This window comes from Ursus maritimus, unplaced genomic scaffold (genome assembly GCF_017311325.1).
Source record: "Ursus maritimus isolate PB19 unplaced genomic scaffold, ASM1731132v1 scaffold_34, whole genome shotgun sequence".
NCBI classification, from domain to species: Eukaryota; Metazoa; Chordata; class Mammalia; order Carnivora; family Ursidae; genus Ursus; species Ursus maritimus.
In genome coordinates, this window is record NW_024426008.1 from 16147759 (window position 1) to 16163589 (window position 15831).

At 42.1% G+C, this 15831-nt stretch overlaps 1 protein-coding gene across 3 annotated transcripts in view; it reads left to right on the top strand.

The window, feature by feature from the left end:
* Positions 1-15831, top strand: part of CEMIP2 (cell migration inducing hyaluronidase 2) — a 123908-nt gene that overhangs the window by 91820 nt on the left and 16257 nt on the right. For 2 of the 3 annotated variants that reach the window (XM_040620245.1, XM_040620247.1), the window contains one exon: positions 174-495. The exons of the other annotated variant lie outside the window; for it this stretch is intronic. In XM_040620245.1, the coding sequence (XP_040476179.1) occupies positions 174-253 (80 nt within the window). In that variant the 3' untranslated portion in view covers positions 254-495. Of the gene's footprint in view, positions 1-173; positions 496-15831 lie in introns of those variants that run through there. 3 annotated transcript variants of the gene reach the window in all.

Genomic DNA, 15831 nt, shown 5'->3' on the forward strand with positions numbered 1-15831 from the left:
AATGACACTGAGAAGATCCTCAGCTCATTTGTCACAGACACAAATAAGACCTAAACCGTTGTTGTTTGGAGACACGGAGACATAGTGGTTGTTATTGTAGCATAACCGTGCCTGTTTGGGCTATTATAGGTTTTTTGTTTTGTTTTGTCTTGTTTTGTCTTGTCTTGTTTCAGATGTAACACTTGTTAGACTTGAAGCCAGGAGAAAAATTCGGAAACCATTTCCAATGGGCTATCGGCAGGAGAGAAGGTGAAGACTCGTCTGAGCCTGAGGATAAGGACTGCATTAATTTTACTCATTTATGGGTTTCTGGTACCTGGCTCCGTTCCTGAAATGAAAAAGGGGGTGTGGGATCATTGTTCTCATGCTTTCAAAAGGACGTGTAGTATTCCCCCAATGGATCTGTTCAAGTCTTAATCCCTGGTACTTGTGAATATGACCTTATTTGGAAGTTGGGTCTTTGCAGATGTAATAAAATTAAGGATCTTGGGATGAGATTACCCTAGATTTAGGATGGGCTCTAAATATGGTGACAGGTATCCTTCTAAGAGGAAGGGGAGGAAGACTTGGCAAAGATACAGGACAAAGGCCATGCGAAGCTGGGGACAGAGACTGGAGTCATGCGATCACAGGCCAAGGAATGCCAGGGATTGCCAGCAGCCATCACACAATAGAGAAGAGCTAAGAAATGCGTTCTCCCTGAGCCTCCAGAAGGTACCAACACTAATGACACCTTGATTTTGGACTCCTGGCCTCTAGAACCGGAGGGCTCCGGTACGGAGAAATAGCAAACGTTTGAATTCTGTTCGCAAAAGTATACGTTACAAAATTGCCGATAGCTTAGAGAAAAAGAGAGAAGGCTTTCCTTAAATCTGAAAAAACGAAACATTAAAGAACCACAGTGTTTCAACTTGAATGATATCCAGGTTTCCCCCGCCCCAGGCACATTATTAATTTGCTTCTTTACATCGGGGAGAGGATCTTCGACTAAGATGGAAATCAAACAGAAAGTCAGGGTGTCTCAGTCTGACAGAGTCCCTTTTCTAAGTCGGACCTAGTCTGACCCCTGACTCGGTACACTTTCCAAGTCGCACCCAGTCTGACCCAGGTAAGGTTTGTTTTCCAGGTCAGACTCGGTCCGACAGATGCCCGGGCCAGTTTCCTAGTCGGATCCAGACCCGGACTGGTTTCCAAGTCGGACCCAGGTCCGGACCGCTTTCGAAGTCGGACCCAGTCTGACTCGGGCCGGTCTCCACACTCAGTCCTGGAAGAAGAGAAGTCTCTTCAGTTCCCGCTCCTGACATCAGGACTGTTAAAACATAAACTGAGGCACACGTACAATATTAAGAATGTATTTGAGCAAACAGTGAGTCAAATCCAGCAGCCCCGAGCTGCCTAGCCAGGAGCGCCCCACCCACAGCAGCTGCGGGGAGTTTCTTCTGGAGAAAAGGTGGAAGCAAAGTAAGGAAATTACTGATTGGCTACGACTTTTTTTTTAAAAAACATTTTATTTATCTATTTGACAGAGATAGAGACAACCAGCGAGAGAGGGAACACAAGCAGGGGGAGTGGGAGAGGAAGAAGCAGGCTCCTAGCGGAGGAACCCGATGTGGGGCTCGATCCCAGAATGCCGGGATCACGCCCTGAGCCGAAGGCAGACGCTCAACCGCTGTGCCACCCAGGCGCCCCTGATTGGCTACGACTTTAAAACCTAGTTGGCTTGGTTGGTGTTTTGATTTTGCAACTTTGAGGCGGGGACAGATCGTCCTTCACTTCAGATGGGGTTCCGTCTCCACAAACCCTTTGTAAGTTGAAATATCTTAAGTTGAAAATGCCTGGAGTACATCTAACCTAAGGAACACCAGAGCTTCGCCTAGGCCTCCTTCAGCGTGCGCAGAGCACATGAACGGAGAGCTGGGCGAATTCATCTAACACGAAGCCCATTTTATAACCAAGTTTTGAAGATCTTATATAATTTATTGAATACTGCCCTGAAAATGAAAACCGGAATGGCTGAGTGGGTACAGAACAGTTGTAAGCCTCTCCGTTATTTACCCTGGTGATTGTGGGGATGCCTGGGGGCCGTAGCTCGCTGCCCCTCCCTGCCCGGCTCAGAGGGTGGGCACTGCATCTTGCTAAGCTGGGAAAAGATCCAAATTCGAAATTCGAGGCACAGTTTCTACTGAAGATATGTCGCTTTGGCACCATCCTAAAGGAGAAAAATCTTAAACCATGGTAGGTCAGGGACGGTCTGTATAGGCTGAGATTTTGGTGAGTTTATTAGGTAAGCTGCTAGGGCATTAAAGCCACGTCAATGTATGGCTTCCTTATTTGCCTAAGGGAAGGCAGGGTTCTCTCTAAGTGCTGGTCAGGTGTTCCTTACTGTCTGTTACACATTCCCAAGCACAACCCTCTTCTCCATTCCCTGTCTCTGTATTCTCCTTCCCATAATCATACCTATTTCTTGTCATTTCATTTTGCTTTGCTTTGTTTTTGTCCCCTGTGGGGTCAAGCTGGGTTTGTTCTGTAGAAATCATGAAGGCCCGATTCCCCTTCTTTAGAGCTCTGGGGTGAGTTAAATCTACGGATGTTTACGAGTGGTGACAATCCCCGTTGGCGGATGTAGGCACAATACTTTTGTTTGGGAATGGCCTATACTGAATGATGCCAGTCCAAGGAGAATTTCAGGAATTTGCTTTCATGTCGATCATTCATTTAAACACATACAAGAATGGCCCCCACTTTCTTTAGCTTTTATAAGCCCTTAGGAGGCCCAAATTCTCTTGTGTAGTCTGAGAACAATTTTTTTTTTTTTTTTTGTTCTTTCATCTGGTGTGGCAGGGATGGGGGAGTGGAAGACAGTTGTTCAAAGGGAAGCTCTTTATTCATTCTGACTCTCAAATCTGTTTCGTAGGAAATTTTCCATAGGAATTCTAAAAAGAGAAACAAACGGCTTAGGCCGAGAGCAACATTTGCTGTGTGAAACATTCCAGTGGCTCTGTCTGTGGCCAGCGGGGCAGCCAAGCCTACGGAATTTCAAGGAACGCAGCACTTTTTAAAATCCGAGCCCTATGTCTGGCCACAATGCTAATTGTTTCACAACAGCCACTTGGTATATAGTGTTATGGGGACTTCAATGGTTTCTTTTGTCTAAAAGAGGCTAACTCCTAGTGCTTATTCAAAAAGGTTACAATTAGAAAGGATACAGGAACAGAGCTTGAGAAAGTAATCGTGGGCACCAATATCCCCTTTCATTGTAAGTTGCTTCCTCTTCCCTGCTTCTGTAGTTGGGAGATGCCAAATGCTTGAATCGTCCTGGAGTTCTCTTTTCCTAGGGAAGGACGTGGTGTAACTGGGGGCAGCAGTTATCTGAAGGCCATAGTCTAAACAGCTGACACGGGGAACAGGCGTGTAAATAGAGGCTGGTGGTGATTTGAACAAAGCCCAAGCATGTCTGAGGTTAGCTTGATTTCCCAGAATCAACAGAACCTGGAAAAGAACCAAGCTGTGGAGGCTTTGTTCAGAAAGTTTTGCAGGATAAAGGCTAGTCAGACTTCAATAAAGCTCTTCGTTCAGGATTTTGAAACAAAACATTGAAAAAGAACAGAGGGTACTTCTATCTTGCCTTCCCACTGGCCAAGTTTTGAGTTCTGCGAGACGACTAGTGAGTTGGAAGAGATGTGGTCAGTCTCTTTGAACAACCCAAGAATCTCTTCCACCCTGGAACGTAGAACCCCCTGGGCTTGGATTTATTTCCATCGCCTAAGGCAAAAGCTGATAAGCTATTGTTTTCCTGATGTTTTCAATATAAATTGAAGGCAATGTTAAGTTGACACAGAAAGTATAGGTGACCTAAAAATGCCATACTAGAGGTGTGGCCATCCACCTTCCATTTCTAGCTGCCTTCTCCAGCACGGCCGGCCACCCAAGGAACTTTGAGTCTCATGTCCTTTTCTGTGCAATGGTGGTACTAAAAATACCAATTTTATTTTATTTTTTAAAGATTTTATTGTTAGAGAGATCACGAGCGGGGGTGGAGGGGGGTAGGGTGGGCAGAGGGAGAGGGAGAAGCAGATTCCCTGCAGAGTAGGGAGCCCGACGTGGGGCTCGACGTGGGGCCCTGGGATTATGACCTGAGCCAAAGGCAGGTGCGTAACCGACTGAGCCACCCAGGCATCCCTAAAAATACTAGTTTTAAAACAAGTCAAGTGAAAAACTGCCTGTAAATGTAAACTATGATGTTCTTGTGACTTTGTGTGTGTCTGTGCCCGAAATCCTATGGTCTCCCCCAACACATATATTCATCTGTGCAGAGCAGAGCACACATAGTAGGCACTCAATTAGCATTTGTTGAATAAAAGATTTTTTTTTTTGGTCAAAGTATCGTCGTTATGCTCTATAACAGGAGCTGGCCAACTATAGCTCACAGGCCTCTTTTCCTAAATAAAGTTTTATTGGAACACAGCTACACCCAGTGTTGACTATGGTTGTTTTTTGGCTACCATAGCAGAGGTTAGTAGTTGTGACAGAGACCTCCTGGTCTGTAAAACCCCCATATTTACTAACTGGCCTTTTATGGAGAAAATTTGCTAACTGCTGCTCTCTCTCCAGACTTCTCTATTTTCCCATAAACCGTGGATCCATGAATGCTTCTAGAACCAATTGTGTTGAAGTCTGTTCCAGGGAGCACTCATTCTGTGAGCTGTTCCTTCCTGGTGTAGGAAGTTCGGAAAATAGAAATGAATAACGTACATGGTGAAGTTTGGCAGTTAAAAACAACTGTATAGTTTTGATTTGGTATTTTCAAGTTCATTTGACATTATTATTTATTATTGTTATTATTATTATTTTTAACCAATTACTGTTTTGTAGAAGGAAGCTGCCTCAGACACAGCTTAGAAATATGAATACCAGAATTCCTTTTGCATGCTAACTCCAGTAAATTGGAAGCAACTGCTCAATGCATTGCATTGAGAAGGGTCATGAGGTGCTGCCAAGGTACTGTGGGAGGAACATAGCAGCTGCTTACCTAGCTCAGCCATGGTATCTGTGCCAGCATCTGCCAGCACCTGTTTAGACCTTATTCAAACTATGTTACAGTGATGGTCTTTATGGTTTCTACATCTATCCCTGCTGCACATGAGGTGTGCCTTCAAAGATGCTCTTCTTGGGTGGCTTATGATCTGGTGGTGTGGAAATTTCACAAAGAGTTACAGGGAGAGTACTTCTCTTAATTGGTCATACAGATGCAAGCTTGATTACTATACATCATTCCGCTTCTGATATTCGCATTACACTTAGATGTCACACTTTTTGTAATTGTTCCACAGCTCTTCAGTATTCCGTTTGTTTGTCTGTTTTTTTCAGTCCTCATTCTTTTTGCATTTCACATTTTGAAGTTGCTGTTGACATTTGCACAAACCTAGAGGTTCTTTCCTCAGCTGTATCTGGTCTACAGACAAGCGCATTGAAGGCATTTTTCATTTCTGTTATGCTGGTTTTGATTGCTAGCATTTCTTTTTGATTCTTTTTTAGAATTTCCATCTCTCTGATTACCCATCTATTCTTGCCTGTTGTCAATTTTTTTCCATTAGAGCCCTGGGCATATTAATCACAGTGGTTTTAAATTCCCGGTCTCATAATAATAGACCTAATAATAGTTCTCATTCCTGGCATGTCTGAGTCTGGTTCTGATGTTTGTTCTGTCTCTTCAAACTGTTTTTTGCTTTAGCATGTTTTGTGCTTTTTTGTTAAAAGCCAGACATGGTGTACTGGTTAAAAAAAAACCCTCTAGTAAATAGACCTTTAGTAGTGTGGTGGTGTGGTGTGGGGGAGGAGGAAGTGTTTGATAGCCCTACAATTAGGTCTCAGCGTTCCAGAGCCAGTGCCTCTGCACTGTCAATTTCACACGTGCCTCTGCCTCCCCCACCCCTCCCAGTTAGGTGGGGTGGATGGGAGTGAGCTCTAGTTGGATAGCTCCCTTCCCAGAAATTGGTTAGGTTCTGATAAAAATCCCAGCAGGTCAGGCTCTCTTGAGAGCAGGTCTTGTTAAGAAAATTCTCTAGCATATTTCAAAATGGATCCTTTTCCCCTGCTGGAAGCATGAAAGGATTTTTCTCCAATAGTCACTGTCCACTTGTCAGCACTGAGCCTCCAGCAATTTGTCAGTTACATTTGAGGTTTCCTCCCCGGTATTGGTTTCATTGGAGGTTTCTGTTTTCCTAAGCTGTGATTCTCTGTATGTTCAGTTATTGATCTTCAGGTTATTTGGCTTTTAACTCATTGTTAGGCTGGAATGATAGTTTCCAAGCTCTTTACATGCCGATTGGTAACTGGAAGTCTACAGCATTCTGTATGCCTTCCTGGGTCCTAAAAACATAATAAAGCAGATTCCTTGTCAGACCTTGGGTATCAAGGAGATGTTATAAATTTATTTTTGGAAGCTCCATCTTTGCTCCAAACATGTAACAGTATAAAAAGAGAAAATGAAAGTAATACATACATTAACAAGAAAGAATAATATTTTCCCATACCAGAAACACAACAAAAAGAGCTATGGTTGCGTTTGGGGTTGGACCTGGCTGGGCTGTATGTCTGAAAGTAGATAGGAGCTTCTAGAAACTAGGGCTTGGAGTGAGGCTCCCCTAGTTAAGAAAGGAGACTGGAAAGCTCCTTAGCGTTGTTACATTATGAAACTTTGTGTCCAGGAAAGAAAGACACTGTACAAGTTCACAACCCCAAATGAGGCCGGCCTCAGACAGTGGCAGATCTTCATTATCTGCAGTACCATCAAGGGCATGCAGGGCCAGAGGAGATTACAAGTCCCCCACCAGAAGTGGGAGGCTGGCTGGAAGGCAAGGAAAGAGAGATTTCACCCAAGAGAACTTGGGGTGCAAATTCCAGAACATATGAAGAAATCTAGCCTATGACTGCCCACCATTGGAGACAAATTCACTTTAGGTACAATGAAAATAATAGAGAAATATGAAAAAGACTTTAAATATGTGTTTTTAGGATCCTTAGAGTGGTAAATGAAATAAGGACTTCCAGGGGCACCTGGGCGACTCAGTTGTTAAGCATCTGCTTTCGGCTCAGGGAGTGATCCCGGAGTCCTGGGATCAAGCCCCACATCAGGCTCCTCTGCTGGGAGCCTGCTTCTTCCTCTCCCACTCCCCCTGCTTGTGTTCCCTCTCTCGCTGGCTGTCTCTCTCTCTGTCAAATAAATAAAATCTTAAAAAAAAAAAAGAAAGAAAGAAGGGCTTCCATAAAAAGAGCAAGAATTAACCAAACAAAAATAAGCAGAAATGAAATGAAGAAGTATATGTGAAATAGAGCCACTTACGTATCTTGTGCATGAAAAATGTAGGCTGAAATAAGCACGCAGTAGGTTGCTTCAACGTTCTCCTGACACATATGAAGAAAAATACTGTGCTTTCAGTAATTGCATAAGAAATTCGCCAAGAAATGGGGCGCCTGGGTGGCTCAGTCAGTTAAGCTCTCTGCCTTCGGCTCAGGTCATGATCCCAGGATTGGGCTCCCTGCTCAGCGGGCAGTCTGCTTCTCCCTCTGCCACTCCTCCTGCTCATGCTCTTGCGCTCTGTCTCTCTTGCTCAAATAAATAAATAAATAAATATATAAAATCTTTTTAAAAAATGTTAAAAAAAAAAATTCTCCAAGAATGTAGTAGAGAGAGAGAAGAGGAAAAAATACATGGAGAAATAGGGGAAGGACATAGAAGATAGATCAAGAAGCTTACATCCAACAGGAAGTTCAGAAGAAAGGAAGGAGGGTGAGAAACAATATTCAGAGAGAGACTAAGGACTTTTCACATTTAAAGTCACAAACCCTCACATGTAAATGAACACAAAGGATAATGAAGAGGATAAATAGAAATAGATGCACATGGACACAGAATGGTAATATTGTGGAACTCGAAGCACGGAGAGAAAAGTCTTAAAAACCACAAGAGAGACAGAATGCCTGCTAATAAAAACCTGTTAGATGAACAACAGGCTTATTACCTGCTGATGCCAGGTTATAACAAAGTAACACTTTCAAGGTGCTGATAGCAAGTAAGTGCAAAAATTGAATTCGAAATCCAAATAAAGTATGACTCAAAAATAAGGACCATACAGTTTCAAAAAGCATTAGGAAAAATTGCTGCTTAACATTCTCAGTGAAATAGCTATTAACAGATATCTAAGAATTGGGGATTCAAAAAACCAGAAAATAATATGATATTATTTTATTTAACGATTGGAACTATTCACATACACACATGCACACGCACTCAAAATTCTACATAAGAATACCAAGGAAGCAGGAAAGGCAGAAATGGGAGTTGAGATTTTTCGATTGGGTAGGAAAAGAAGACTTTGGTTGTTTAGGAGATGGGTAGAGATGTTCAGTAATTCTCAAACTTTGGCGTACATTAAGAATCAATTGGTATACACGGGTTGTGGGCCCCACCTGGAGGTTCTGATTCGTTAGGTCTATGGTAGGACGTGAGAATTTACATTTCTAACAATTACCAGGTGATACTGATGCTACCGGTCTGGGATCCACACTTTGAGAGCCACTCCTCCAGACTGCAGTAGAAAAATATTGTAGCTAGCTCTGTAGGTCCAAAAACTGAGTAACCATGAAAAGCGTAGAAACAGCTTTAAAACCACAAAGGAGAAAAAAAAATATATAAAAATGTTGTAAGTACAACAGAAGGCAAGAAGGAAGAAAACATAATGAAGAAGAAAAGGAGAATAGTAAACACAAATGAAGACAGTGAAACTGAATCTATAGACTGGAAGACAGTTTCTGCAACACATCAAACTGAAAAGGAATTTGTATCTAGGATATATTAAGAACCCTTGTCAATCTTTAAAGAAAGGACAAAACCTTGAGAAAATTTGCAAATGATATGATTAGGCAAAAAAAGGAAACCAGCATGATCAGCAAGCCCAGGAAGGTGTTTTGTCTCATTAGCAACCAGAGACACAAGTTAAAACATGTGTTCTTACCCAACAGATCATGAAAACTTAAAAGCCTGATAATTCTAAATGTGAGCAGGGATGTGGAGAAACAAGACAGAAGTCTCCCATCTAGGTGGTGAGAGGATGCACTGGTACAATTCCTTTGTGAACAGTCTGATACTACCTCGTAAGGATATGGTGCTCATATCATATCCAACTAAAGATGCATATTCTCTGGGACCCAGCAGTTCTGCTTACTAGGATCCTATCAGAACTCTTGCATCTCTGCACACGGAGGTGTGGGCATGAATTCTCTTGTGGCATTGCTTGTGATAATGAAAAACTGGAAATAACCTAACTCTTTCACCAGCAAGTGGATAAAAATGTCAGATCTTCATAAAAGGGAATACTGCAAAGAATTAAATGAATTGGTACTATGTGGAGATAAATTCTACCTGTGGGTTCTTTAATGTTCTTTACTAGACAACGTTGTTGACCCCAGATACTTGGAACTAGCCTCAGCTAAAATTATCATTGAAACATGTAGTTTATAGTTTCAATGATAAATAAGAAATTTCCATGAAGTCCTTGACATGAGGGCTTTTGTGAACCCAAAACGCTGGGTTAGCCACTATTTGTTTAGATTACAAAGATAATGCAGAAAGTTAAAGAGTATTTCCATTCCAGTAACCAAGTTTGAAATTAATCTATGCTTCTTTTATATTTTCTTATCATGAAATTATCTCTAAGTCTATTTACTAAACAGAACAAAGAACTTTGCGTAATATGCAGAAGTTTGTTTAATAGTTCTTGTCCAAAGATGGTTAACTTGTGAACTTGAAACAATGTGTGTTTATTTTATGTTCGTCAAAGAATTTGTAATAGATAATTGTATTTTTCACTTAAATAAAGTATTCTTCTGTTCTTGTTTCAATTAATAGAGCCAGTGTATTTTAAAAAGTTCATTAAAATTAAGAAAGCATAGGGGCACCTGGGTTGCTCAGTCAGTTAAGTGTCTTACTCTTGATTTTGGCTCAGGTCATGATCTGAGGGTCGTGGGATTGTGCCCTCCTCGCTCAGTGTGGAGTCTACTTGAGATTCTCTCTCTCCCTCTGCCTGTGGCTCTGCCCTTCCCTTCATGCTCTTGCTCTCTCTCTCAAAATAAATAAAATCTTTAAAAAAATTAAGAAAGCATAATTAAAACCTTGCTCTCTGCAAAAGTATTTTTTTGAAGTAAAATTAATTAGTGTTTCTAGCATTCACTTAAAACTATAATACTAAATCTAATTTTCCAGTTACATGTATTAATAAGGTAAGTCTCAAAAACAAAAAGAGTGAAAAAAGCAAATTGTTGAATATGGACCTGGAGGTGACACTTATTTAAACAATTTAAACATTCAAAACAGTACTGTATATATACAAGATGAATAAAAAATATGTAAAAATGTGTTCTTTCCTTCATAAATGTAATTCTTACAGACCAATGCCACACAGCGGTGTTCCTTCCCCATCCTCCCACCTCAGCTTTTGTTCATGCAGATGCTATGCAAACATATTGAACTCCTGTAGCAGGAGCCCTATAGGGGCAGTCGTGGGCTGCTAGCAGCAGCAAGCTGGCAGCATCTTTCACACCGCGCAGTAACCTTCTTGCACATTTCCAGTTAGCAGCTTCTTGTTTGTCTGCAACTACACACACCTTCCCCGGTCTCCTAACGCTCCCCAGCAGTGCCCCACCCTCAGCAGAGGATGCCACCTAGCATGTAATCAGAAAAAGAGAGGTCAGTAAGCATTCCCACTTGAGCTTCTCCTCCCCTGCTTACTGACACATGGATCTGAATCCAAATCCTTTATTCCCTTCATGCCCCTCTGTTTCTGTGAGAACAGTGGCCTTCCTTCTACATCTGTTCACTGACCCGTGTTCTGGATCTCCTCTCGTTTTACTTTCTCAGAGTATCAGTTTATCGGTGGCGCCTCCGACTCCCCTGTCTTTATTCTCTCTTTACGTGTTTTTATTTCCCTTTGGTCTACAATTATGCTTCACTATCTTCCAACTTAAAAAAAAGTCCTCCTTGATTTTCCATGACTTCCCATTTCCATTATGCCTATTTATTCCTCCTTTAACAACACTGATTTCTGAAAACTTTTGTTGCTAAATGAAGAGCCATTAGGGTGAAAATCCGTTTCTGACCAGCTAATACATGCAGTGACATAACCCTTCACCATCAAATTCCTTAAAAGAGAAAGCTGCTAGTATGTTCTCCACTGTCTCCATCCACTCCCATGGTTGTTTGGTCTCTGCCTCTCTTAATTCACTAAGTTCTCTTGCCAAGAACATTGTCAGTTCACTGTGTGTGGGTAAGTACAGTGTTTTGACTTGGCTTCTTGGAAGTCATTCATAAAGCTGATTATTTCCACTTATTGAATGCCTTTCCTCCCTTGATTTCAATTTAGTTGAATGGACATTTATTGATGGGGTAGATAGGATGTACCAGAAACCAAACTAGGTGCCAGAGATATGGAGATGAGTAAGACTTGAACCCTGTTCTTGAGAGCTTTAAAGGCTGGAGATGGGGGGTATGGAGGAGACAGGGAAATTGTGCTTCAATAGAAGGGCATGGGCGCTGGGCTGTAACTCTGCTTATAAGCAAACAGAAAAAATAGGGTGGTGAGGTGGGGGGACACCAAGAGAAGGCTTTTCTGGAGAAGGTGGTACCTGAACTGAGTCTTGAAACTTGGGTATTAATATGGTTTCCAACTTTTCTTATTTCCTTTATATCTCTTTGGCTTTGTCTTTCCATGTCTCTTCTTTTTTGGTATTTATGTTCCTCAGGCTTGCTTCCTTGATTCTCTATTCTCTTCTCATTCTACTTATTCTTGACATGTGTCTCTGACCTTGATTGCCACTTATCCCCTCCTTAGATCTGTCTCTTGGACTCCAAACTAGATTTATTTCACCACCTCCCCCTCTCCCCCCAGCTTTGTTACAGAATCATTGATATATAACATTGTGTAAATTTAAGATACACAATGGAATGATTTGTGCACATACATATTGTAACATGTTTACCGCACCACTCTTTCTATCTGATCTGTATATTTTATGGGCAGTTCAACCTAAAATACCTAAAAATGGGTAACTATTTAATCCCTTACATCCACCTTCCTCCTGTGCTTCCTGTCAGCGAATGCCACTTTAATTTCTCTGTCTAGATGCCTAGGTCAAGCATTTAAGAATCAAGTTTGATCCTTCTGCCCCCCTTACTGCCCATGTCTATATGGATACTGAGAGTTATTGATTTGGCTACTTCATATCTCTTTAGCTCTCTAATTTTCTGCATTCCACTGCAATTGCCTTGGCTTAGACCGTCCTCATTTTCTGCCTGTTGTACTCACCTGCTAAGTAGTCTCTCTGTCTTCAGGCTTTCTCCCCTTTAAGTCTTTCCATATCCCTACCAAGCGACCTCTCCAAGAACAGATCTGGTCTCTTCATTCTCCTGATTAAGGTCCTTTGATCACTCCCCATTGCCATCAGGATGTTCCTGATTTCTAACAAAATCACACTGCATATGGTTCTCTGAGCATACCAGTCTCTGTTGTGGTTTTGTAATTATGCATATGCTGTTCCCTCTGTCTGGGACTTCCTTGTCCCCTTTCCTAGCTGACCATACCTCAGCCACTCAGTTGTCACTTCCAACTACCAAAGGCTTTCCTGTCTCTGTCTTTCCCAGTGTAGCTTACCCTGACCCACAGGCTCTGTAGCATCAGAAGTTTTGTATCTAGCATTTCTCACACCATACATTTATTGCTCCTTGGCTTGTTTGTATCTTCTGCTTAATCACTAGGGTCCTTGAGGCCAAGGACTGTGTTTTTGTCCTCTGTGGCCTCAGTTCCTAGAGTAGTGGCTGGCACAGAGGCATGAGACATGTACTCAACAGGTGTGTGTGTGAAGTGAATAAATGGATCTAGCCTCCTCTAAAAATTTCCCCATGGCTATCATCCTGGCCCTGGTTCCTTCTCAGTCTGCATTATAAAAATAAAGAAAAAGGGAAGTAATAGAAATAAGATAAAAAGATTTTTCAAAAAAAATGTTGGACAAATGACTCTTGAATAAGTTTTTTATTTTTATAACAGTAAAAACTGACATCTTCAGCAAAACCACACAAAAAAATTCCTGTCAGACAAAATGGCATAAAGAATCAGAGAAGACTCTTTGGATAAATTAAAAAATAGCAACACAGGGAAACAAGTCCTGAGTAGTAAGTTTGAGGTTTACTTAAAGGCATATGTTTTAAGACAGTCATAGGTAATGCTTCACAAAGACTAGAAAGATATCTTTAATAATAAGCAGATGTACTTAACAATAATTCGAGCTAACATGTATGAGCTGCTAGACTGAATATTTCACATACATGATCTCAATTGGTGTTTACATGACACTGTGAAGTGTGTATAATTATGATGCCCAGGTTACTGATGAGAAAACTGTGGCCTTTGTCTGTATCCAAACCTAGTGCTTTCTGCCTTCCCATAAGGAGGTTTTTCCTCAGGGGGCAGAGCTCAGCTATCCAGGGAATGCATGGGCAGGGCTTTGTCTTCCAGGATAGAAACGTGCCTTGGCTGATGTGGCCCATGGCAACCTGGCTGCCTTTTGTGGATTGCCCTATTTAGGAGTCTTTGAGGAGAGGAATGCTCAGGGTCACATATAATAATGGACCAGAGGCTATGGAGGGAGGTAAAATTCTTGCTTAATCCCATCTACTATGGAAAACTTCCCTCTGAGGTCTCCAGGCCTGAGTGCTGAGAACCAGCTGCTTCTTCCAAATCAGGAAAAATGTAGCAGAACGAAGAGCCAGATTACCTGGGCAGAAGTCCCCACAGAGTCAGGACTAGAGCAGGAGGCCCACTTGTCACTCCTGGACACTCAGGTGGCTTAAACCGGACACATGTGTACGGGAGAAATAGGACCTGTTAGAAGGAAACGCACCTGCATACCTGAGTGATACCGAGACTAGGTGCACAAACCAGTCTTCAGTTATTTTGAGGCTCCCCCAAATCCCTGGTTCAGAGCTCAGCTCACAAGTAGATCCTCCACTGTATGTTCTTGATGATCTAGGAAGATTTTACAGACAACTCATTATCTGATTTAACCTTCACAAATTTCTCTCCGCTAGATGCCACTGATCCTCTTATAAAAATGAAAATATGGAGACTAAGACTAATGTGTTCAAAGCCATTCCAAAAATGAGGATTGCAGCTTGGTTCCCAGAGCAGCAGCCCTCATGGTCACAGGCTCAAAGGCTTGCCTCTTGCTGTCTTGTATTGGCCTACAGAGCCCACTGTTAACTATTCAGGACTTTTCAAGCTGGTTATTAGATTGTTCGTAGCTTGAAATCGCATGGTGTGAGCCGACCACAGAAATTTGTAAACCCTACCTGTCAGGGTGTCCCTCTATGTGCTGCAAGCCAGTTGCCAGAACTGGTTTAGTGGGTCTAACCTGTGAGTGCTCCCATGACTATCCCCAATCACAAGTGTTGCTATTAAGTGTGGGATCACAACCCACTTAACAGCAGCCTCCCTTCAAGCTTCCATGCACCTAAGACGTGGGACTGCTGTGATGTGCTCTTTCACAGGACTGGACTCCTGTGAGTAATTGATCCAGGGAGTAAACAGTAAAATTAGTGAGACACTTCTAAAGAGATGTTATTTTCCTTGCCTTTTATTTCTGTTGAAATACCATGAAACTTTGTCTGTCTTTGCAAGGTTGGTTGGTTGGTTGATTTTCTCCTTCCACTAGAATGTGAGTTCTCCGAGGGTGGAGACTGCATTTCTGCTGCTCCCGTGTTAGACAGTAGTGTGAAAGAGGATCAGAAAAATCTCTGTTCCTCAAACAAATACAGTAGAAACCAGCAATGAGTTCACCAGTAGCAAGCAAACAGGGAAATGGCTATAATCTCACTCTCTAACTGTGAGAACCTGGTAGCCGAAGAAAGAATTAGGAGAGTCTGTAGTCACGGTGCTTAGCATGGCTTCTCACCCACTTCCACCTTCCAGAAGCAGCACAAGGGGAAATAGGAGGTGAAGATTCTTTTTTTTTTTTTTTTTTAATAAGAGAGGGAGAAGGGGGAGGGGCAGAGGAAGAGGGATAGAGAATCTTAAGCAGGCTCCACACCTAGCATGGAGCCCGACACGGGGCTCGATCTCACAACCTTAAGATCATGACCTGAGCTAAAATCAAGAGTCCGACATTCAACTGAGCCACTCATGTGCCCCAGTAGGTGAAAATTCTTATAAAATGTTTATAAATATTGCCAAATTTGTGGAGTAGCAGATGAAGGAAGTGAGTAGGCAGCATAGGAAGAAGTCTGGGCACCCTTGCCCCATGGGAATAGTTTTAGGGGAGATAGCACTCACAGGTAATGTGCATTTTATGATATTAAGGAAATTTCTGAAAAAATAGAACTTGTGTCTGCAAATTAAAGTTACCCAGAGCCCCAGCAGAGCTCTCCTCTTTTCCTTTGCGCCAGAGACTATGGGAAAATGAATCTAAAACAATAGTTACTCTTTAACCCATAACTCAGGGGAGAAAACAGTGCAGTGTCAAATGAGCTGCAAAGGTGTCAATGAGAACTGATTTGTATTCTATCTGAGCACAGAGAAGTTTGGTTAGAGCTGTCCCCCTTAAAGGTGGGTAAAAAAAAAAAGGCATGGTGCTAGATAGATTGAGAAGAAGGAAGGAAGGAAAAAGGGAAGTGGAAGAAAGGAAAAGAGAGTTGAAGGAAGAAAGGGGAAGGAGAAAATGAAGGGAGGACCAAAGGGGAAGGAAGGAAGGAAGGAAGGAAGGAAGGAAGGAAGGAAGGAAGGAAGG